This window comes from Channa argus, chromosome 13 (assembly GCF_033026475.1).
Source record: "Channa argus isolate prfri chromosome 13, Channa argus male v1.0, whole genome shotgun sequence".
Classification (NCBI taxonomy): Eukaryota; Metazoa; Chordata; class Actinopteri; order Anabantiformes; family Channidae; genus Channa; species Channa argus.
The window spans coordinates 13,520,546-13,545,562 of NC_090209.1; the positions used below are offsets into that span (position 1 = coordinate 13,520,546).

Sequence of the window (25,017 nt, forward strand, 5' to 3'; positions counted from 1 at the left end):
TCATTTGGAAAGAGAAAGAGGGAAAGCAGTCGTTCATTATTTTTTGCTTAAGTACATCATTAATTAACATCAGATATCCAAAAAAATGGAAAAAATAAAACATGAACTTGTAGAAATTGCTTGTTTTGAATGTTGCTTCATAAAAGTAAAATAGCCTTATACACAACATTGTACTTACAGCCTTGGGTCTTATAGCCTTATTATTCATCTTATTTATTAAACGGAAGTTTCATCCTTCAGTCAATAGACAATATTATAGATCAATGTTTCCAAAAAGCAACCATCATAGTTTCAATGTACATTAAAATAAATGTTCACTTACAGAGTAGTGTCTCATACAATGTTATGCCAAATTAATTAGTGTTAAGATGTATGCTCCCTTTGTTTCATTGTCTTATTAGAAAAGAGTTTATGTAAGGAAATAACTAATCATCTATTATGTAACAGACAATTAAACCTTAAGACCTCACAGGAATGTCCTTCATCCATTACCACATCTATTGCAGGTTATCATCATATGGGCCCATAAACAGCAGTCCACACTGATCCCTCTTCATATTGTTGTCACTTCCTAAATGTCACCCAAAGTGTGACTGAAAGTGTTGTCAATGTGTCTAACATTCAGTTATCAGTACAAAGACTCTAATTTCAATTGTTGAAATCAATTAATTTCAAAACCTTAAAGACATCTGATGTGCTAGAGTGAAATACAAGATTAATCCTAACAATTATTCCCCTTACCTTGTCGGCATTTATGCCTTTAAAGCTGGAAACATCAATGTCTGCATACTGTATTCTGTCAGTATTAAAGGCTAATGTTATAGTACAAGGCAATAAAAATACAATCTTTTAACAAATGTAGATGATGTAAAAAAAATGTATGACTGACTCATGAGCAATAACACTGCTTACATAAAAAGGCACTTCTTCAGCAAAACATGAGACATTTGAGAAATTTTGGTATGACTAGCTTGTCCGATAAAAACATTAGTGTACGATAGATGCTTTTTCCATCCAGATAGAAGAAATATATATAAATCACTGTCAATATTAAGTGTTGATTGAATGTGCTGACTTCGCTTGATGTCAGGAAACTGTCCCCAAATGTCTTAATATAATGTCTTAAGGCTAACATCCCAACAGCAGATTTGGCCTCTTCCACTTTAGGAAGTCCAGTCTAAGTCCGCCTGTGACTGCATAATGTGAGGGAATTAACGCATTGGGAGTAATATCCACATGTTAGCAGGCATGTATTAGTGAAGTACTGTTGTTCCTGCTTCGTGGTCTGCCATTCCTCAGCTCACCTCACCTGTGTGTACGCATTCGTCCTCCAACAGTGCAGGGAAAGTCATTGTGTGCTTGCTGTTAGAGAGGGGTAATCCATTGTGCTTCTGTTACTATGCCTGATCACTTTAAGTGGCTGTAAAGGGCCTCCATAAATAAATAAATTACCCAGCCAAAACAAGGGCTCTGTCCTGTCCTCCCTTTTCATCAGTCTTTGTGATCAGCAGCCTCAGGGTTGAGATGGACCATCAGGACACAGGGAGGAGGGTTATAATGGGGAGGGGAGTATAAGTGACGTATAAGTGGTTTAGGGTCTCTTCCACCCGCTCCGGATCAATGCGTCAGCTCGCAGGAAAGGCTGGTTTCGGAGATCTGTGAGTAGGCAAGGAGAGAGGGGTAAGAGACGGGAGTGGGGGGAGACACACATGTTAGAGGACCAAAAGGTCAAACTGCAAACCTGCTTCTACACACTTTATTTTCTTTTTGATTTTATTGTGGTGCTTTAAGCTATAAATGAGGCAGACATACACTCAGTTGACAGTTTACAGTTGATGAACAGTGTTTCAGTTTACAGTAAAAGTGTTTCAATTATTTCGTCTCTCTATATACTGTTTATATTAGCAAGCGTAAGCTAAATAACATAAACACTTCTCTGTATAATGCAATACAGTTCAATAGCAGCACAAACAACATCCTCCAAAGTGATCATGCAGGAAAACCTACATCTCTTTAACAGTTTTTAACACAAACACCTTATCACCTGAAGGACTGTTGTTTTTCACTGCATTAGACTTAGCTAATAAACAGCCAACTGAATGTACAGTGTAGTGTATTTCAGCCAAACAATCATAGAAAATCTGCAGTAATGTCTGTGGTTGAATTTTAGTTATTATAAATATAAAATAAGCACAAGGGCATAAACAATGCCGATTAAACACATTCCCATAGCCTTGGATTTCAACAGGCAGCAATGAACTACAAAACAGAGAAATTCAAGACTTTGGGAAAGTAGCCATTGCAAATTTGAATCAAAATAATGCAGCAATACAAAAACTGTAGCCATTATTTCAACAGTTACAGTACAATGGTCAACAAGCTCTTCAGTTTGTGGAGCAACAGTCAAGATGCCTGAGCTGCTAAAATAAAATAAAACAAGTAATTCTTGAATTATTCTAACATAACAAATGTGATAAAGGATGTGTTTATCTATATATATTCACTGGCCACTTTATTAGGTACACCTGTAGACTCTAATGCAATCCAATAAAGCAGCTCTGCTATAAATTCTACTTTTACAATGTTATAATTTCACAGTTTTTAAGTTGAAACAGTTTGAAAGGTGAAAATTCTACTCTCTGTTTATTATTGCGATCAAAGTGGTTAGTGGAGTCGTACTGGAGTGCAATAAGAACAGGTGGTTCTAGTGTTTTGGCCAGCTCTTTTATTTTAAATACAGTGGACACAACATTAGGAGAACTATCACCTTTCTCACAGTTTCATCTTAAAAACTGAGACATTATAACATTGTAAGAGTTCATGACAGAGCTGCTGTATTGGATTGTATTAGATTGTACCTAACAAAGTGGCAATTGAGCATATATCCAATTTTTTAAAGCATGTTGACCAAATATCTGTTTAGCACACTGCAGACAACAATTAGCAAAGACAAAACATGACATACGATGTTGACAGGTGAGAGGCAAATGAACAATGGACAACATGCAACACATACTGTGATATGTAATAGAAGGGGATTAGATGACAGTGAAAATATTTAATTGTATAGTTATGCAGCTAAAACTAAAAAATATGTTTTGAAACTGCTGCAGAATTTTGGTCGCTGAGGCAAAGTCTTAGATATAACTGATTTCATGTTTTTAATGGCTGTTGGTGCAAGCGAGTTTCTCAAAAACCATAAACAATCTTTGGTTCAATTTATAATTCATTTAAATAATCATGTTTCCTCTTGTGTAATAAAGCAAATTTCAGTGCTGTAAAGCATCTTTTTTGTTTGCGTCCAAAGCACTAGCTGAAGCAGCTGACATCACTGTAGCAGCACACAGGGGCTGGAGGGCCAAGCAGGCCAGGTTTCAGCCAGGCTACCTTCCTTACCCTCTCTTAGGAGTGGCAAATACTGTCATTAATCTTCTTTTCAGCTGGAGGGGGTAGAATAAACAGTGGTGGTTGAGGAAAGAAGAGTCACATGTTAGCCGGAAAACCAACACCAAACAAGTTAGTTTCCTAAAACAAGGCATTGTTGATAAAACCATTAAAAAAAGCCAAACCTCTTTATGTCAGATTGTTGAATTCAGCTTCATGAATTAATAGCTTAAATTAGAAATATGCCATAATGAAGCACAGCTTTTTTTTAAATGTCATGCATGATTAAGCTAATCAGTCATATCTGAATGTGTATCAACATATTTTTTCACACACAAAATATGTTGCCACTATGTACAACTTCTCTTTTGTTCAGCAAGTAGCTATGTGTCAAGCAAAGAGGTTTGGCTGACTCCTATCACCAGACGCCTGATAGGAGTTGTCCTAGGTAGAACACAAACAACAGATGACGGCCCAAGTTAGTTCACAGTTGTTGTGCTAGTGGTAGAGGTTGGGGATGGGTGGGTTACAGGCATCATGCTGCATGCACAGTGGTCAGGAGGCATACAAGAGACACCTGGACAACCTTGGCATTAGGGGGGAAGGGCTAGCAGTTGGCGTCTTCACAGAGGTTGGCTTCACAGAAGAACCGTGAGCCGCGTTTAGCAGTGCGGGCTGTGAAGGGTACGCTCTTCAGTACTGGGGGAGGAGGGGGAAGGAGAGAAAACACGTCACACCTGAGACTGCGTTTCTGGTGACGAGGGACAGTGAGCCACTTTCATATTTCACTCATCAGACTACAATAAACCTGAGAAAAGTGGAGCTGTGCTGTATACATCACAGTTCTATGGAAGCAAACCTTATAAAACTCTTTAAGTTTTTAGGCGATTAGGACACTTTGAGTTACACAATAAGCTGTTACATCTGTGATAGTAGTAGCATATGAGCATTATTAACATTACTAAATGGCATTAATGCAGCATTTACATTATTTACAATTTTGGCAATGAATAAATATTGTGAATATATAATATAATATTGTGTATTCAAAAACATGAATTTACCTATGTGCTATTCTGAGCCCTTAAATTTTTTTTTCCATTAAAGCTCCCATGTGTAGGATTTTAAAATGTCAAGACTTTGATGACTACTAGTGGTACATTGAGGAAATGCATCCACATAATCCCCCACAAATTTCATTAGGATTTCTTTTTTCTAAAAAGACATCATCGGAGTACATTGAAAAATGCTACAATCACATACAATATCTACTAATAGTGATTTTAAATAATGAGCCAGTAAATAAAGATCCTAGATAGTGAATATCTGCATCCATACTTGAACTCCTGGCTGTCTATATACTCAGCTTCAGTAGCTTTAGTGTTGTACATTTCAGCACTAATCAAACAGGATGTCATGGAATAAATAGCTAGGTGCTCTGCTCCAGATTTGCTGGTGTCTGGACCACATAGCACAAGGTGCACTTCAAAGCATCTGAGCAGTGAATGACCACAGTCATCCTCGGCACATGATGACCACGGCTGCTGGCACCTACATGAGGTGCATTCAGGGTTCTATCTGGCCCACCTGTAATGATATCCTCAATAGTGCCATCCTTGCCCTCATACACGGGCCGGTGGTCTTTGGCTTGTCGCTTCCGCAGCTCTGCGATTAGCTCCTGTTGCTGCTGTCTCTTCTTTTGGGCCTGGACCTGAACCAGTGGAGAGGACATTTTTACCATGCACTGTGTTTTCTGGTGCGCCACAAATCTTTATTTAGCACTGAATAAACATGCAATGCACTTGGACTGCACCTTGGGGTCATGCTGTTTAGCCTCCTGAGCCAGTAACTTTTCTCTCATTGCTTCCTCCTGCTTTTTCCTCTGTTCGTTTTCTTCCACTGCATCCTGTTGGGAAGACAAAAAAGAGATAACTCAGCAACAAGAAACTGTAGCTTTAAATAAGTCAACATGCCTCAAAACATCTCAAAAGTTTCACATAAACAGGAAACACCCACTTTTGTCGACATAAACAATCTACTTCAACAGAATGACTACTTCTACTACTACTACGTTATGCATAGACCAAAGGTAATTGCTTAACATTTTGTGGAAGGAACATCATCAGTTTTTCAAGAAAATTTACACAACTTGCATATCTTTATGAAAAATAAGACGCTGTGCCAAAGTTTGTCAAAGAGTCTTTTTCCCTTGTTTCCAGTCATATTAAGTATACGGACAAGACACTGTATATTTACGTTTGCTGTTGCAGGTCTAAAGGGCGAAATGAGATATTGTTTAACTGCATATGTACACATGGGGGACTCAGCATTACAGATGGTGTCTGTTCTGTTGTCTCAAAAAACAACTTTCAAGTGACTGTCTTATCTCCCTGCACAGGCTAAAGTTATTTATATTTTATTGTTTATCTCTCAGTAAGAAAGCAAACTTGTTAAATATCTAACTATTCCTTTAAGTCACACATAAACACTCAGACAGACACACAAAAATCCTCCTATTGCACATTTCCTTGAGCAGGTCCCATAAATCCAGACCTGAGAACAATCTCAGGAAGTGTACTGTGTGGTGGGGCAGGGCGAGGCTTGTCCTGGGGTAAAGGGGAGGGTGGGTGTGTGAGGGGTAGGGGACCATCTAAACACCACAGCTGCAGCTCTAGAGTCAGACCCAGCTGGCCTTTCCTGTTATTTGGCCTCTGACTATGCGCCACGTCCTGTGGCAATGAGGCAGCCAAAACTCTACTGTAAGTGAGACAAACCACAGAACTTCTAATCTGACCTACAGGCAAGCCTGCACCATGTCCAGACAAGAAATGAAGAGAAACACATAGATGCTAAGTCTGCTTGGTGTCCTCACCTTGTAGGCCTTAATAAAGCGCACAAATACAGGGAAGAACACTGAGGGTGGAGTCGTCTTGGCACTCTCTCCGAAGTAGTTCACCACATTGTTGAAGGCTTCCTAGAATTAGGGAGGACAGTGCCATAGTGGAAGCAATGTTTGTTCACAGTGTGAAGTTAAGAGTAATGATTGGTTGTGTGTAAGAGGTGAGTGAGCCGTATGTGGGTTACAAATTTGCTTCATGTCTATTTTCATATTTTCCAGTGGAGTTGAAGACAGTGTTGGATACCTCTGATGCCTTGGCGTCCTTCTGCAGCTTGTCCAGCTGTGCATCACTGGCCTGAAGAAAGCCTTTTAGGACTGAATGGTCATGTAGGCTGCATTCTCTCCGGATCAAGTCCATACCTTTCCCCAGCTCTCGAACATCCAGCAGCACATTTTCCAGGGATACTTTGCAGAGTCAAGAAAAGAATATGTCTTATTTACAGTTTTTTAAGAATTTTTGTGTCAAAAGAAGTGAAAATACCGCACTTTCCTGTATCATGATGCATGATTATCACATGATTCCTGAAAAACAACAGATTAATGTTTTGTACAAACTCACCTGCTGCAGCTTTATCCACAAAGTGCAATTCATTGTAGAAGTTGGCCAATTCAGGGTACTTCTCTTTCACAATGAGAGCTATGTAGTGGAGCAACGTCATTTTTCTGTCTGTTGACTTGGTGTCTAGCAACTGAGTGACAAAAAACAGTGGCCCTGGCATTGTCAGCAAAAGCATGTTTGAGAAAATTAATATAAAAATAAACTAGGAACCTCAGCAAGACTTATTTCTTACTATGAATTACTCACCAGATCAAGACTTTGCAATTTGAAGCCATACACACAGCCTCGCTTGCTGCTATTCATGTAGTTTCCCAAGGCTAAGATTATCTACAGTAAACCAGAAGAATGAATGAAGATGCAGAAATAATACAATTACTGCTGATATGAAAACACAGGATAAATTAACACTTCTTACCTCGAGCACTCTCTTCAACTTTGGTGAGGATTTGACTGAGCCAGAAGCAGCGATGACTGCATTGAGCTGTGGTGTGAGCATGTTGATGTTGTCAGCAAAGTTCCCAACAAAGGTAATGATGTTCATTCTCTGTGTGAGCCTCTCAATTTTGCTGAATAACAACATGAAACGATCTTCCTCTGCTAGCTGGTCCAATGGACGCCTCTCACGCTCATACTGACGCAGCACCTTGACCTCCGCCTCCGTGGGCAGGAAACGCATTAGACACTCCACAAAGTCAACAGGTAAGGCCTTGAGGTCAAACCTGAGTAAAAATGTTTGTATTAGTAACTTGTTTTATTTTAATGGTAGAGAAAATTTTATAGTATCATAACTAAGGCATACTTTTCTATTGCTTTGCAGATCTCTTCTGTGGTCTTGTTAGCCTTTCGCAGTGTGATGGCTAAGTTCTTGGAGCGATTGGCATCCAAAAGGGTGACTTTGTTTGCTGCCTTCTGGGACACTTTGCTCTTTGTGCAGGCGAGATCAACAATTGGACCTTGGGCTCTGGTCTTAAAGAGCTCCTCAAACCTCTCCAGGTCAAGTTCCTGCAGATGAGTGACACTTTACTTACTTGTTCTCACTTTGCCCTAAAAACACATTATTCTGACTAAGAGTGATGGGCTTTAAGATAAGTTCTGAATAGTTTATGTGTTCTATGGGATCTCTCAACCCCCCCCCCCACCCCCCCGCCCCCCGCCTGCAGACATATACATGCATGCACACACACAAACACACACACAGAAGTAGTTTAGCAAAGATTTCAAGTGTTAACCTGTTAATAAATTACATGTGTGTCTATTTAAAACTTTAAGTCATGAATATTTCATGTCGAAGACCAAGTTAACTGTAAAGGGCATTGCATCTGCTTGATTTACCTCTAACACACGTTCATCGTCAATCTCGTTGAAGACTGTGCCATTGATCTGATTGGGCTTCAAAGCGGTCCAGTTAAACACAGGCAGCCGGAACTTTGTCTTGATGGGCTTCTTGATTCTGATAGCTGTTGGATAAATAAAGCATTAACTTTAGTTTGCCAAATGCAGTAGTAGAGAAAATAGAGAAGTTCATGCATAAAAGCTCAGAACAATAATATGTCTTTTAGTTTCAGCTCTCACCTGACAGACCCACGCTCAGGATAACTGATGGAGAAGCTTCAGGCAGCGGTGGAGCAGGAGGAGGTGGTGGTGGGATTGGTGCACTTGAGCCTGTAATTTATGTAGAAGACAAAATGAAAACTTGTTTTACTGAAACAAGTTTTATATTGTGAAGTGAAGCCAGCAAATTACACATTTTAATCTTAGATGTTTTGTGTATTCCATTATTCTTCCTTCATTTTCGTCCTTATCTTTTATATTGTATTCGTTACGTTACGTTTTGTAACCTCTGTGATTTATATCCTATGTCATATTGAAGCATTTTCCAGGTAAATAGGGTTATTATAAACATATGAAAACTGCTGTAAAAGATGGAGATAATCTGCCTACACACACGCACACAAAAGAAACAAGCTCTCTGTTTCCCTTTCCTGTCTGGGCTAGAAGAACACTGCTGCGGTCCATCACCTGGTTTGGCACAAATGAACAAAGAAAGGGAACTAAAAATAGACATCCTCTAACGGTCTACAGTCAAATTAAGTAAACTTTCATATAGTTGTTACCAGACATAAGCACTAAGAATCCTCACCTAAGGCAGATGGCAGGGGAGGGGGAGGTGGTGGTGGAGGAGGGGGAGGTGGAGGAGCTTCACTGGCTGGTGGCAAGCCGATGTCTGTTCCTCCTGGTCCAGTTAGCCCTGCTTTTGAACCTAAAGACAGCTGGCCAATGTCGCCAAGTGGGATCCCTAGGCCACTACTCCCAACACCACCCACACCAAGTGGCTCGATTGCAATGTCTCCATCAGGTTTTTTGTGCAAACGAATGGTGCCTTGCTGTTCGAGTTCCAGCAGCCGCCTCTCGATGTTGAAATGCCTCTGGAAGGCGGCATCTTTCTCCTTGATCATCCTCCTCAGGGTGTTGACCTGGGTGTTGGTTGACTCGTATGTCTCCTGAGCAGTAGACAGGGGGCGACAAAGAGCACAACACAATGACTCCACAAAGAAACATCCTGTTTCCTGCTGACCCAATTTGCTATCACAGCAATTTAGCTGCAAGCATCTGAAACTGATCTTTGCTAATATACACAGAGTAAGTGAAGCCTTTCTGATGGTAGGCAAGAAAGCCACATTACATCATAATGTCTGCCAGCTTACCCGTATTACTTGCAAGTCTTTGTCTTTCTGAAGAAGCAGCTTCTCCAGATCAGCAACTTTCATCATTGTTTCATTCTCCACCTCCAGCAGCTTCTCTGTCACCTGGGAATGAAAAGAGCATCGGAGAGTCGAGAGGAGGCGATTTCAACAATTGATCCATAGCATACGCATCTCTCCCAGTTGCACTTCCTCTTACTCTCTCCTCATATACTGGGCGCATCATCAATAGGAAATAGGATATACCCAGCAGCATGATGCAGCTAGAGGATGACACAGCTTTTACTTCTGACTTTGACCAGATTACACATGTTGCACCGGAATTCATAGGGAATCTTCACCCTCATCCTCCCCCATCATTCCTGATCCCTGAGAGCAGTTTGTTATGAAATTCCTTGAGTGATGTCAGGACTGCCTACGACCTTTCTATGTGAAGAAGGTCTTTGCAGAGCAGCGTGGGATATGAAGGCAACTGCACAACAGGAATGAGCCAACACAGGAACAATATTAATATTGTTTCACACACAGTGTTTTCAGTGTTCTCCACCCTGTTATTATCCTGAGCAACTTGTGAAATGCAAACACTGAGTAGATTTCTAATTACCACGTAGAAACAGCCGAGTTAAGTACATAGCTGGTGAACCACAACAATCTCATAAATGGTCCAAGATAGCAGTGTTGGTGGTCCGGATTGGGTGGTGCACTTACATGGGACAGGTGCTCCTCCAGTTCATCCACCTTCTCCAGCGCCGCATTCTTAGTTTCTGCATCTTCCAGGAGACCACCCACGTCAAACACGTTATCCAGGTAGGCTTGGATCTGGACTGACAGCTTGTCGCTCTCCGTATGTTTACATTTCTGCCACAAGGAAAGATCAAACCACAATTAGATAACTGTAACTGTACTCACACCATACTGCACAAATAGTCTCCATGTGGGGACGGTTTGACAATATCCACTACAGTATTTCTTCCTTACTTCCAGGTAGTCATCCAATCCCAGTTTGGTAAATTCATACTGAAGATGGACTCGAAAGTTCATGTCCTCCACAGAATGCACCACAATGTTGATGAACTGCATGCAAGCAACCTAGACCACAGACACAAACATATTTACTTCCAAATATATTTCATTCAAGACACTGACATCTACATCTACTGATGTCTACATCAAACACAAAGATTGACTGACCATGAAGTCGATGTTTCCCTCCTCACTGCGGAAGTAGTCCATCAGTCTCTCAAAGCGATGCTTCTCCTTACATACCTAAAATGGAAAAGATGCAGCAGCAGTAATGGATTTTTTTAATCCATGCCGATGATTTAGAAAAAGTAACAAAAGTAACAAAATTTAATAATGAATGTGGAAGCAAACATTTGGAAACTATATGGAAGATAGCTGACAATGGAGAGAATTTGGATTGAAAGTCACAATGATGAAAAAATATTTATTAGAAAAAACATAATGAATAATTAATGCTTAGCTTATGTTAAAGTGGTTGTGACATGTTAGGAGACACTCCCATTGGGTTTGGACTGTCCGAAGCTCAAACAGTATTGGCAAACAGAAAGTTTACTTTGGGTTTAATTGTGAAATAAGAAATGGGGACCACTTGTGCAAATATGTAGTGTATTGTATTACTTCATCTTACTAATCATAAAATAATATGGCGTGTTGTTATTCCAGGATCAAACAGACTCCATCCGGATGTCTTAGCTATGTGTAAACATAGGCAGCTCACTGTATTTGCAACAGCAAGTCTTTTTGATTATTATATAACTATATCATTCATGGGAAATGAAGCCAGCAAAAAATAAAGCTATAGGATAGATTTGAGCTTAATTCCTACAAGGACACACTGGAACGAAAACAGTGCTTTCTTTATTAAAATTTGGTTGTGTAAAAAAACAACAATGTAAAAACATTGTTGGCAATGCTAACTATACATAGAAACTATAAATAAATAGCTGTGACCGTAATCCTTGAGTACTGTTACAGTCATGGTTGAATGTCATAGGTGGCTTTTGGGAGAGTTCAATGACCCTGTCACTTTCTATCAATTCAGAACCTTAGAAAACACCACTACAGAAAGACCATCTTGTTTTGACTAGTGCGATAATTAGATCTTGAATCTCTCTGGGGCTTTAGACTGTGAGGTAATTGTCTTGTCCTGATGTATAGATGACTGTGCAGGCAGCAACTGAGAGGCTAAGCAAACCTTAGTGGTCCTTTAGTCCACTGGCTCCCATCAGAGAGCTGATCCTTATCTTTATTCAAGATGGACTCAGGTCTTGTGTCTTAATGCGACTAATAACCTTGGACAGGCCACTGTAGCTCTTTGATTGAGCTTTTATTTCTTCATGCACTGCAGTGGTGGGGCAATGTAGGAAAATGTGGCAAATAATTTCTTTAATAGTATTCTGCCAGATTCAACTACTGTATGTTTTTAGCACTTGACAATGGAACTTTACATGGTAAAGATTCAGATGTAATTAAAAAAGTTGCTTTTGGCACCTCTTTGAAGTTGTCGAATGCTGAAAGGATGATTTCGTGACCACCTCGGACTAGACAGACAGCAGCCAGCAGCTCAAGGACCAAAGCTTTAGTCCTGAAAGTGAAGGAGACGGTCGTCAAAATGACATACCTGGATAAATTTTATCTGATAAAAGTGGCTCTTTTCTACAATTAATGGTAGAAAATGACAATTGTCTGTATTATTATACTACTACAACATATTTTTAAACGTGCACCTCTCAAACTTGGGCAAATACTTACACAAGTGGAAATATATAATACACCCTAAAGGATAAGGTCTTTATAGCTCTTTGAGTGTTAACCTTCCTAATCCCTCTTATAGAGTTATCACCTCCAGTGGTTGACCACTAATCTCCCTTTAGTAAACATTCCTTTAACAGCCCAGCATGTATATATGCCTCTGATCCTGACTTCAGAGAGAAGCTAAACTCCATGGAGAATGGGAAGCATATCATATGAACTGGCTGGAGGTTGTCCCCTATTGTTTAACCAAGCCCTGCGTCTATAGAGATGGTGCCTCAGTTCTTACCGTGAATTCTTATTGTTCAAGCTGAGAGCAATTTCATTGACTGCATGTGCGTGAGACATGACCATGTTGAAGCCATACTGCATGAAAGAGAAAGAAAGAAAAAGACTGAGAACAGGATGTGGCCAAAAAAACTTGGGTATATATTCAGCAGTTGACTGCACAGGAAACACACCATTTTCACTTTTATTACAGATATATAGAGAGGGGCAGACTGTGTGAGCCACTTCACTAGTGTTGCATTCAAAGTGTTGATGTTTGATACCTGATAGTTCATAATTGCTCTCAAGCACATGATGCACACATGCACATCATCTTTCTGGCTCACGAGGCGGGCATTCTTGATGGTTTTGCTGTTCGAGACTGAGCCATAGCTGCAACAGAGGCCAACGTTAATAGCTAGAACAACTAAATGTCTTACTTTGAAATGTGTTGCTTAATCAAAATTTTCCGGAGTGTCGCGTAGAGAGAAACAGAGAGAAAATTAAAGAGAACAAGGTCTGACAGGAAAAACTTAGATGGCTTTTGAGGTTACAGATGCATTATGGGAGCTTGGTTTTCTTACCACTGTCAAGACAGATCTATGCAGCACAGACTGCTATTATGTAACTGTAATGCTGTAATGAGTCTTCATGTGCCTTTAATGTTACTTTTTTGTTCAGTTTAAAAATACCTGTTACAGTACAATGAATCATATACAGCTTTTTCATAGCTAATAATACATAATAAATGCAGTTTTTCATAAAGGATCAAGTGCTAATCTATCTGTTTGAAAGCCAAAAAGCTATTTTCATTAATTCTTTTCTAATGTAACACCAAATAATGTAACACCAAATTTAACGAAGTTTAATTTCGTACTATCAGACTTTACTTCTAATGTCTAATGTCTTCCAACATATGCTGCTGCTGACAGCTGGCTGTCATTTCAGCACACTGCAGAAGCACATCTGGATAGATAAGTCAGGACAATTAACAAGATACATAGGACAAAAGGTCAGAGACTTCCAGTTTCTTTCTCTGTTGCAGTTCGTCATGTGATTGAGTTTGTGCTTTAAGGTTAAAAGAGAGGTCAGTAGACTCCAATTTGTCAACCATTCCCACCCAAAAAAAAAAAAAAAAAAAACGAAAAAAAGCCAACTGGTTTGCATGCCAATACATTTTATAGCATTCAAGGTTAGCAAAGCGAGGCAATCACATGGACAGGTAGCTAGCTTAGCAATACATACCGGAGAACAGATTGGCGGGCAGAGCGCACCAGTGTGTTGCAGAAGGGTTGACTGCTCGAATGGTGCAGATCCTCTATTGATCTGCTCCAAGATTTATTCTTGTCCAAGAAGCCGTCCTCCCCATTCTCCAGCCCCTCAAAATCCAACCTGGGCCACATACAGACAGACAAGCCAACACAGAAGCACAGGATGTAGACGAGGGGCAAGGGGGAGGTTAGGTTAGCGAGGCGGCTTGGTAGAGAGCCGGGGATTATCACAAGACCTGTCATCATGCTGCATGATAAATCTCAGCACAAAGACCTATCCAGGCAAGGTGTATTTGAAGACTTCACATAGCATCCGTCCAGAAAAACATTCAACTGGCCCAGTATGCAATAAGGTATACAAATACAACAAAAGAATGCAATGTGCAAAGAGCATATTTGAAATGCACAAGCAGTTTTTTACAGGGTCTACAGGACACAACGTGTTAACTCAGCTGTTTGAATTCAGAGCCGAACCTAATTCCTTAGGAAAGGTTTTGCATGTGTGTGCCTCTGTGTTTGTACTCGTGCAAAAGTACTCACATGACTGCACACTGGGCAAAAGAGAGGTACTCCACCAGGACATCCAGACCTCTGTTTTCATCATTGAGGAACTCCCTGACCCACCTGTGATGCACAGGAAGAGAAAAGCATTAACAGGTCACCAAATCAAGAACACACCCTCATCCTTTAGGACTTAACCCGTTTAAGGACAAAAAGAGAGACATAAAGAGACAAAGAGGAAATGGGATCCTTTTGGGATATTTTAGACAATGAATGATTAGTCAAGAAACTAATCAGCATATTAATTCACAATGAAAATAAAGACCATTTACGTATCTACTTAACATTTGTATTGATTTATGTTTTAATATTTTATGTGTTCTTCTTTTGTATTCTGTATTTTCGATAAAAGGAGATATGATATACAGTATTAAATCTAAAAAGTTGTTAATGAATTAAACTGTACTAACAAAGTAAATTTCTACAACATTGATAAGCTGCAACATTGCTAAAAAGAAGTCAGATGATCACAAAGGTTTCAAACAGACATCTAGGTTAATTAAAATAATATTTGTCAAAGAAAACTGTCTAATAATTTTTTACATGGTTCAACATAGGCCTTCTCAACTTGCCATATATGTCGGTGCACATAGTTTTACATTGCAGTGGGACATTGTTGCATATTTAAAGTTTTAATAACCAACGTCCTACAGCAGTATCATTGTGTTCCCCGTGTCGCTGAGATGTGTTATCATAACCAATAGACAACCGTCCAAAACTAATTAACTAACCAGATTTATCAGGTAGCTGTGAAGGGGGTGTCTACATCAATGCTTTAAAAAACCTGGCAAGAATACCACGGAAAGAAAACTAGTGCAAGGTCTCAGATTTCCTCCCCATTTGAGTCTCGCCTTAGCTCGTTTTCTGGACAGAAAACAACTCCAAACAAAGGAATTCCCTTTGCGATGAGAGAAAGAATGTGGAGGCCATATGGCTGAAGGAGCTGGGCTCAAGTCAAACCTCTGACAGTCAATGGTATTTTGTCTGCCTCCCCCACAGACCCCTTCACCGCCTCCCCAGTCCTTCAGGGAACTCTAAGATTGGGGTAAAAGGTTCTTAAAATACTCCTGAAGTGCTGATTATGATGACAGACTGCTAGTCAGCCAATGGCAGGAAAACAATCAAGAGTAGCAGAGGGATGGAGGGTGGGGAAAAGGTAATAGAGGTGAGCAGAGAAACAGAGGAAAGTGAACAAAGCAGCATTAGGCGTAGAAGGGAAGGGGAGGAGGAGATTGACAGGGAGGTGGGCTTGATCATCAGTTTCCTGTGTACCACCCCCCATCCTCCTCTCTCTTCCTCGCCTCTGACCCCTTTCTTGCTCCTTCTCCCTTCCTCTACATTTCTCCAACCGGTTACTATTTCAGATTTTCTTGGCAATCTCAGGAATAACACTTTTAAAAAGGCCCAGGATCCAGTCACACACAATAAACCAACATCGGTTACACTTAATCCCACCCACAAAAGTCTTCTGAAAATAGCTCTCTCTTTTTTTTCTTTGCATGTAAGTTTTTCTGGGAAATGCATTCAAACAGACATTTATTGATGATGCCAAATAGAATATGCCTTATTGTTGAAGCTCAGTGAATGCTATTTCTTTTTATGGACTCCATTTTGGTTTAAAATTCAAAGTCAAGTCAGGGCAGCACAATTTTATGTGAGACTATGTGTGAGATCAGATTATAAAGTTAAGGATCATTTCTGCAAGACTGAAGATAAAGGCAAGAAAGAATTAACATAACACGCAAATCCACAGTGGGTGTGCAGTATTTAATTCTTTGACAAAATCTGAAGATCTAACACAGAAAGGTTTGTTTTGGTATGTGAAAAATGTATAAACATAAATGTATCCTTGTGTGTTTTTGTGTTCCTTTCACTGGGTCACCCTGGCTTCCTGTCCCTCTGGCATACACAACAAAGCTTCCTGCTCAACACTATGGGGGTGTGGACGAGGCAGGACAATAGCTACCATCTGGGCATTATGTGGACTGGTTCTATGAAGTGAAGCTGGAGATCTGGGTAACTTAAAACAATGGGAGAGATATGGGCACCAGAAAATGCTTTGGGTCCCCAAAGCAGCAAGAGCACAAAGATGTCTATTCTTTACAAAGGAAACAACTGTGTGGTTTCTTTCAGCATCACACACCAATAAATAAATCCATACGGTTTACCAGAAAAAGGGGAGATAAGAATTTATTACCCGATGTGATTTGTCCTCAATGATATCTCTAGTTCCCTCAAGACTTTTGTAGACTCCTGAACCCGCCTGCGAAACTTCTGTAACACACAATGACAGCAGAGAGATTTGGTGCAATTGGTCATAGTAACAGTATGTATTACTTGACAAACAGTGGGATCTGCGCAGATTCTGTCTAAAATAGTTCTCCACTGATTTATTCATGCTCATCATCAAAAAAAAAAAAAAAAAAAAAAAAAAAAGATAAAAATTGGTGCTGCAGGTCCAGACATTTGTTTTTCTCCAAAAAGTCTTCTTTGTTAAAATCTGGCATCTGAAATTACCCATGATGCAACTAACCTCTGACAGTCTAAACAGACTATCAGATTCAGAAATATCAATATTTGGTGCATTATGCTAATAGCAGCTACTGTAGTGTTGAGCTGAGATCCTCAAGCGGACAGGAAGAGTGGGCTGTAGAGCTCATTTCTCTCATTTACATACGCTTAAATAACCCGGTCACTCAAAGAAACCAGGTTTCTCAGGAGTCTACATGCAAGTAACCTTATTACTGCAAGTTTATGCATTGATGCAAGGCAGAGAAATCTGCCTTCTCCAGGATAAATCTACCTGAAATCAGATTTCTTAAACGCCTTACCCAATGAAGAACATCTAGTTTCCCACTGCCAGTTAACAATTCATCTTACTAGCTAATTGAGCATTCGTTCAAAGTGAGACCTCACCAAGTTTTAATTGCTTTCTATGGCTTTAGTTTAGGGTGTATATGCACATTAATGCTTTTTAATGTCCCTTTGACTTCCCTATATTAAAATTATTCTCTGCTTCTAACCGATAAACTCCAGATGTCCAAATGACATCACCCGGAGGAGTTTTTCATCATTAGGAAGGATTGGGATTAGTTCTGGAAAAGCAGATTGATCAAGATTACAAAACTCTATAGTAAGAACAACAACATGACATAATCTGAACTGAAGTTTCCTTCTAAGTGATGTCATCTGGAGGCTTTTTTCGGCTAGAAGAAGAGAGATATTTTAATATAGAGAAGTGAATATTGTATTGAACATTTATTTGAAGCTTCCCACCTTTCGTGTGACTCCAGGGTCTAAGTATCCTCGTAGCTTCTGGATGTAGGTATGGGGTGGATTCTTCACCTGAAACCTCTCCTGAACAGAGTACGAATTGTCAAGTGTGTTAGCTAAAGTCCTTTTGATGGTGCAAAGTAACTTAGGAAAACAATGCAAGTTTGGTAACTTATGAATCAGAGTTTATGAATGCACCTGGTCACAGATCAGGTCCCACTTCTTCTCATTGTCATACTGCCTCAGGAGCCGAGCTTTGTCTGGAGGAAGGTTCATGGAATTCTGAAAATACAAAACATAAGCTGTAAAAAGTAGTTTCATTTATTAGGTCATTTCCCCTTTTTTCACTTTGAGTATTTATAGTAGCCTTGACTGTCTGTGTCACAGGATCATTGTAGGCCCGTGACACTGACTCTCATGCACAGGACGAAGATTTGGGGACTTACACCATGACCTCACTTCCTTTGTTGACTTTCAGCATCCTGCCACAGGAGATGATCTAGTTCTGCTCTGCACTTGTGAGTCTCAGTATCATTCAGGCAACACTTTGCTTGTAACCACAACAGGCTGCTATCAGTGTACGGGACTATTACTAGACCTGTCATCTCATCTAGAAAAAAATCACTTAAACCCCACACGACTTCCTAAAGCAGCCGTTTACTATGGCTAAAGCTAAACCCTAAATGCTCTAATTTGTGTTTGTACACCAAGCTACTTAAAGAATTTATATCCTTGTGATGACTGTAAAAAAATAACACAAACCATGTGCTTTTGACTAATTACTTCCTTGACCAAGCCAAGAGCGTATGAACCGGTTTCCATGGAATTCTTAAAAATGAGGAAGCACAGCAATATTAAGGACCTCACTGGCCCATGAAACTGAACACCTCAGCATATCTCTTTAAACAGACATAAGGGATTGTTTGCTCTAGGAACCCCCATTTACCCTCATATCAGCAGTACCTCATAAGCTGGCCACAAACCGCCTGTCAGCTTGACTTTTACCCTCTAGCCATAACTCACTCTGCCGAGTAAAAACCAGAACCCTGCCCTGTTAACCCGTCCCAGGCCAGACATTTATGTTGACAGTGGCACTAAGCCACTGGTGCAGTATTTGAAAGATGGCAAATAACGCATACTTGTTCCTATGACAACCATTTGGTGACTGGAGGCAGTGGAATATCACATGAGTATTTTAAAATTAGTTTTCCACATCAGGAGCACATTACTCACACCAGCAGCAAGCTTCCAATTGATACCAATGAAAGCACTTTAACTGCCTGCTTTACTGAACCTTTAAAAGGCTACATTTGTGGTGGAAACAGTGCAAAGAAGTTACATATGGGGTCTTTGACTTAACCTGCTTTATAGATTCCACACAGGAGAGAGGTAACATGGGCTCCAGATGTCCAGAATTACAGAGGGAATGTGTCCTGTTTATAGTAGTGGTGTAGTAGTAGTATGTATAGTACTAGATTTCTGACCCTCTAGCTGCTCTCCCTATTTCTTTCCCGGGAGAAACTTTACCTACTCTTTATAAGGGTCGTAGGAGAAAGTGAAAATTAGAATAAAATCTCTCTGTATTTTTCTCAGACAAATTGACTATAAATGAATGAAAACATTTGCATCCTCTTATATTAACTATAGAGGAATGCAAATAATAATTATTTTTTAATTAACATAATATCAAGCACACATTCAGCTAATACAAATGTTCCCTCATAATCAGAATGAACAAAAATGGTCATAGAGTGTAATTAAAGAAAGGTTTAGTAATTAACTTTTATAGGTAAAATCAGCTGCCTGATCTTTAAAAAAATACTAAATGCTTAATGAGTGACACCAGGTGTATTAAATTGGGTTTGCACCTTAAATATGATAGTGGGTAGAGGTCCAGGGGCAGTCTCAAGCAGTTTTCTGAGAGCAACAAACACAGTGGGATCAGAAAAACAGCTTTCATAAGTCCTCAAAATGAAATTGCTAAACCAAAAAAGTACCAAATGGCTCATAATCCAGAAAAGGAAGAAACATCGACACACTAAGACTCTCACAAGAAGTGGAAGACCAAAAAAAATAACTGATAGAGGCACCAGGAAACTTGCTCGAGAGCTAAGAAAGAATCCAAAACAAACAGCAGGGGACCTGACAAAGTCCTTAGTGGCAGCTGGGATAAAAGTCTACACCTGAGCAGTCAGCATAGACTGCACAAGTCAGGATTGTTTGGGAGAAAAGCATGAGGAGGAAGCCACTGCTTACTGCATGGAGTGTGTCTATCCATGCATTATCTGAAACTGCTTATGTTGAGGGTCGCAGGAGGACTGGAGCCTATCCCAGCTGACATAGGCAAGAGGTGGGTTACAACCTGGACAGGTCTCCAGTCTATCTCAGGGCCAACGCAGAGACAAATATTCATAGTCCCATTTACACCTTGGGGCAATTTAGAGTCACCAATTAACCAATTAACATGCATGTCTCTTGATTGTGTGAGGAAATCCACACAAGCACGGGAGAACATGCAAACTCCACACAGAAAGTCCGCAGGCGGCCAGGGATTCAGACCAGGGACTTTCTAACTGCGAGGCAGCAGTGCTAACAACTCCACCACTGCCTTAAGGTGCATGTGAACAAACCTAATGGGTTCTGGACCATGATGTGGTCAGATGAGACCAATGATGAACTTTTGGGTCGTAATTTGCATCTATGTGTGTTGAGAAAACAAACCCTGCCTATGAGTGCAGGAACAGCATTCCCACAGTCAAACATGATGTAAGAAAGGGCTAAAATTACACCTTAAAGGATACAAAAGGTGTTCAGAGGGTACGTAAGGAGGTTGGAAGAGGTTTTAAAGGCAAAGGGGAAACATACATTGGAGAACATTTCATAAAGGTGGAGGCAAACTTTTCCAAAGACATAATTTTCATTATTTTATAACTTTCTTTTTATATACCCCTTGACCATTTTCATTCATTTGCAGTGGTCACTTATTAAAAAATGAAAACAGTACAGGAAATATTAACCGCATTGCAAAATATAAAAATAATCATGTATTTATAGATATTTTATTTACTGGTTAAAGCATTTTGGGAATTAATTTATTAGATTTCCTGGTAAACACCAAATATTTTTTGTTGCAGTCACATTTTCAAGTAAAAATAATAAACATTTGATGGGTCAGTTTCTCAAATATGTAAATTCCAAAATATTCTGTATAATGTATGTTTGTAACTTAATTATTTTCCAGGTTTTGGACTATTGTTTGGACAAAGTAAAAAACTTTGAAGAGGTTACATTGGTCACTGGACCATATACAGATAAAGCTTTCACCCAGAAAAGAAATTAAATAGCAATTATGAGTCATTAACTGCAGCTCTAATTTACTGTAGGTGAGAGAAAACATTTGGACCCGAGTCTACATAAAGTGAGTAAATGTTTGGCCATATTTCTAATAAAGTAATTGATTTTTATATTTCGTACTTAGTAGATACATTTAATACATTTCAGATAATATGGCATAGACTTAGTTTTGAAAGTGTAGTGAATGAAAAAAAGGTCAGATTTCTGAACCCAATCTGCTCAGGCCCAAAGCATGATTTCCTTTGTTTTCTTTGTCAGTCATGCATACTAAAGTAGAACTCTGGGGCAAACAGAGCTAGATCCCCCTCCTGCAGTAATTCAATTCTGGATTACTAAAACATGCAGACCAGACACACATAGAGACACAGATGTTCATCCATTTAAACAAAATATCAAATTAAAGTCAGGACCTGCCCTCTGTTATTGGATTTGAAAATGTCTTCATAGGTAAATTATTTATTAGAAGGAAAAAAAGTTCAATAATGATCTACAAAAAAATTTGATGTAAACAAAAATCATGAGTAATGAGAAATGTCTGATATGTTTAATAATTTGCTGCTCTTTGCCAGTTAGAGCCTCGGGTATTGTAAACATACAATACAGGTTAGACTGTGTGCTGATGTGGTGCTACAGCTGTTATTAAACTGGTATTAAAAGGTATCACTCGAAAGAACACGTAGAGACAAAAGAGTGGATTTTTCCTTTCTGACTGGATTTGGGTAATTTGAGCCAAGTAACCCAATTTAGCTAATTTCATTTCACTTTCTCCCACAGTGATACAATCTTGCACTTCCTGTGTTTATAAGAGGCTAAAACAACTTGTTTGAAGGCAACAGAGTTGAGGCAATTTATAGTTTTATTTGTTGTTCTATTTTAAGGATAAAATACTACAAAAATGCCAAAAATGTTTGTTTTTTGTTATGTTACCATGTTGCCCACAAACTTGACCAAGGCCTTTCTTGTTTGCCTGAAAACTGGCTTGACAAAGGTTTCAATGTGGAGCTTTGTTTTGATCTAGTTCTGTGCCATTCCCATCCTTTGACATTTGAGCTATTTTTTTTCTTTATACAAAGTTTCCAACAATGGCTCGTGGGCAGTGTCTGTGTATGTCCCCTGGCACTGTATAGAGAAAAGTACATCTAAAACACAAGTCCAATGTGGAATCAGGTGAGCTGGTTCTAGTGTCACCATGATCACGCTGGACATTAGGCCACCATTGTGTGTCAGGACAGGAGAGTGAGTTTCCAAACACAGCCACTCTATTAAAATATATTATAGTTAAATACTATCTATACTATCTTAAGACACCCATACAAAAAAAATATGAACAAAGAAATACTGTAAAAAGATGATAAAAAATGGATCAACATTGTGATTCAATACATACTATATATATACATACACACACACACACACACACAAACACACACACACATATATATATGTGTGTGTTATATATATATATATGTATGTACATATATATATGTATGTATATGTGTGTGTGTGTGTGTTATATACTGTATATGTGTGTGAGCACAAACACAGGACAGAGGGATAAGTGTTAAGTGTAAGTAGAACAAAGCACAGGCCAAACTGTAAAAACAGACAGAAATTTGAGCCATTGACAAAGAAGGACAGCAGTTTCAAAGACTCAACTGTTTAAGTAGTTGAAAAGCTCGAATTGCAGGTTCACCATTCAGAGTCTAGCTTTTATTCATTTGTGTTGTCTTGTAAGTGAAAGAGGCATAATTGTATACGACACTGTGCTTTACTTTTTGCTTTATCTCATTTTTAGACAAAAACAGTAGAACTGGCCTGATAAAAGTCGTTTAGTTGTGATAATCTCTATTGTGTTTTATCAGTGGGCTGGGAACAAACTGCTTTTTTTATACAGGTTCACACAGACCAGACTCAGAGGGAAAGGAGTGGGTGGCTGGTTCCAGCGCTCACTGCTGGACATAGTCTCTGGCAGTACAGACATGGAGGCATAGACAGCCCTCTTTCCCCCCCAACAAATCTGACAGTCTGCCTATTAGGGTGGGGTCCAGGAAGACAGGACATACGTCATGATTCGACTAAAAGCTGTCTCAACAACATAATCAAGGGTCACGGCAGCACACAACAGTGTGCACTGAGCTCAATACTGAGCTTAAAATACACAGATTCCAAGCAAAGGCCAAGGTTAATAATTTGTCTGTGGGTACAAAATTTCTTACACAATAGCAATTCAGTGTCCCGCATAGACGTCTGTATTAGACAGTCAGTATAAAATTGAAACTATTTATTTAAGGCTCTGTATAATGATATAATTCGTAACAAAAACTTAGTAGTGGTCTGAATTCCTCAATTTATTTGCAATTAGATTTCTTTTGAAATCAGCAATTAGATGTTTTAGTTGCCAGTTTAGAGTCTGGAAAATGATATTTGATGTTGTTCTTTAGACTTGAGAAGCTGAACCCTGAAAAAAAATTGCTAAACTGCTTAATATAAAATCATTCATCAGCTCTTTCAGATCCTCTTTGGATATTAATCTTGTGACTCTTGTCATAATTTCTAGAGGATGGTTCAAAGGTTGTACTTATTAATTATTTACTAATTGTGGTTGTTAAAATTTAGATCTGAAGTCTAAATAACACTCAGATATCTTGTGTGCCAAACACCAGGTGCACATTGACAATGATGTAAAAATGATCGTCTGGCTCTAATGTGAAGTAAATGCAGTATACAATATATTGTAAAACATCAGCTCTTTAATATAGGGTGCTATCTGAAGAGGGCAGAAAATGGTAAACCACTGATCCCTGACAGGAAGTGGTGCCAATGATAAGGTAAATAAAACACAATAAATATGGGCCCTGGCATGACTATGTTTTCTTTAAGCATGTTACCGGGCATATTTTAAAGGCAAAAGATGTGGCTGGATACACACTAGTTCAACATAAAAGTCTCCCTCAATAATTGAAGAATTAACCACTGCCTACAATACCTCACAAACACTCTATAGTAAATCAAACCAACTTTTGACCTCTGCATGAAAAATTGAGCATCATGTACACTAGATTACAGTATGAGTAAATCAGGAGAAGCCCCTCAGACCAGATGACCTGACAGAATGACAGAATGTATTGGAAATGTATGAATCAGTCTGTGACAAAAGGTTATAGTAACTTTTCATTAAAGAATGTGGCTGTCAGAAACACAACAAGAGGAGACAGGATGAGAGACTCAGCTCTTGTCGTCAAAGAGCTGCTGGGACTTCCTCAACTATTCAGGAAATTAAGAAAAAAACAGTTTGGAGTAATGTTAGCTTTGTTCTGAAGTTGTTACGTGTCATATGAGCGTGTGTTTGTGTGTGTGTTTGTGTGTGTTCTAGCACATCCACTCCAGCAATGTGTTTATGTGTGGATGGATGAATTGTAGGTGTTTTTCCAGCTCCCTAACCTTACTGAATTGAAAGTAACAGAGAAGGGTGTGAGAAAACACTGCCCCCCTTTCTCCAAGCAGACATCCGATCATCCTATCGCTCTTTTGTGAGGTAACCTGAATTACGCAACCACAACAATGAAGGAGTCCTGCAAAAAGATGTTGGAAGACCAGCAACTCAACAAAGCAGATGCTAGCAGTTCTTCCAAAGAGTGTAGAGATTGTAGTTGGAAGGGGACAAAGAGCAGAGAGGAGAAGATGTTTTTGTAACAGGCAGAGAAGAGATGTTATTAGGGATGTTATTAGGGAGCTTCCTTACCCACTCGTCCTAATACTGGCCATTGTTAACAAAGCAAATATGAACAGGATTAGTTAAGAGCTTGTTTATTAAGGTATTAAACATAACAGGTTGGATACAAATATAGTGTCAGTCATGGGAGACCTACTGTAAAACTGTAATTGACCTAAGTGGCATTACAACTTAAATTATGGAGTATTAAACCTCCACTAAATCAGGAGCAACACTGTTTACATTTTTGGCCTCAGTAT

At 39.3% G+C, this 25,017-nt stretch overlaps 1 protein-coding gene across 5 annotated transcripts in view; it reads right to left on the minus strand.

The window, feature by feature from the left end:
• Positions 1-23: 23 nt before the first annotated feature.
• Positions 24-25,017, minus strand: part of fmnl3 (formin-like 3) — a 32,040-nt gene continuing 7,046 nt past the window's right edge. The window contains exons 2-26 of one of the 5 annotated variants that reach the window (XM_067528259.1): positions 17,890-17,973; positions 17,695-17,775; positions 16,616-16,692; positions 14,398-14,481; positions 13,832-13,978; positions 12,871-12,979; positions 12,609-12,685; positions 12,059-12,152; positions 10,736-10,810; positions 10,523-10,633; positions 10,253-10,402; positions 9,548-9,649; positions 8,983-9,343; positions 8,415-8,504; positions 8,175-8,299; positions 7,642-7,844; positions 7,258-7,561; positions 7,089-7,169; positions 6,843-6,972; positions 6,528-6,688; positions 6,257-6,358; positions 5,198-5,290; positions 4,972-5,095; positions 3,397-3,440; positions 24-1,656 (exon numbers count right to left, since the gene is read on the minus strand). In XM_067528259.1, the coding sequence (XP_067384360.1) occupies positions 3,403-3,440; positions 4,972-5,095; positions 5,198-5,290; positions 6,257-6,358; positions 6,528-6,688; positions 6,843-6,972; positions 7,089-7,169; positions 7,258-7,561; positions 7,642-7,844; positions 8,175-8,299; positions 8,415-8,504; positions 8,983-9,343; positions 9,548-9,649; positions 10,253-10,402; positions 10,523-10,633; positions 10,736-10,810; positions 12,059-12,152; positions 12,609-12,685; positions 12,871-12,979; positions 13,832-13,978; positions 14,398-14,481; positions 16,616-16,692; positions 17,695-17,775; positions 17,890-17,973 (3,003 nt within the window). In that variant the 3' untranslated portion in view covers positions 24-1,656; positions 3,397-3,402. Of the gene's footprint in view, positions 1,657-3,396; positions 3,441-3,961; positions 4,084-4,971; positions 5,096-5,197; positions 5,291-6,256; positions 6,359-6,527; positions 6,689-6,842; positions 6,973-7,088; positions 7,170-7,257; positions 7,562-7,641; positions 7,845-8,174; positions 8,300-8,414; positions 8,505-8,982; positions 9,344-9,547; positions 9,650-10,252; positions 10,403-10,522; positions 10,634-10,735; positions 10,811-12,058; positions 12,153-12,608; positions 12,686-12,870; positions 12,980-13,831; positions 13,979-14,397; positions 14,482-16,615; positions 16,693-17,694; positions 17,776-17,889; positions 17,974-25,017 lie in introns of all 5 variants that reach the window. The other 4 variants (XM_067528255.1, XM_067528257.1, XM_067528260.1 and 1 more) reach the window with 4 other exon arrangements.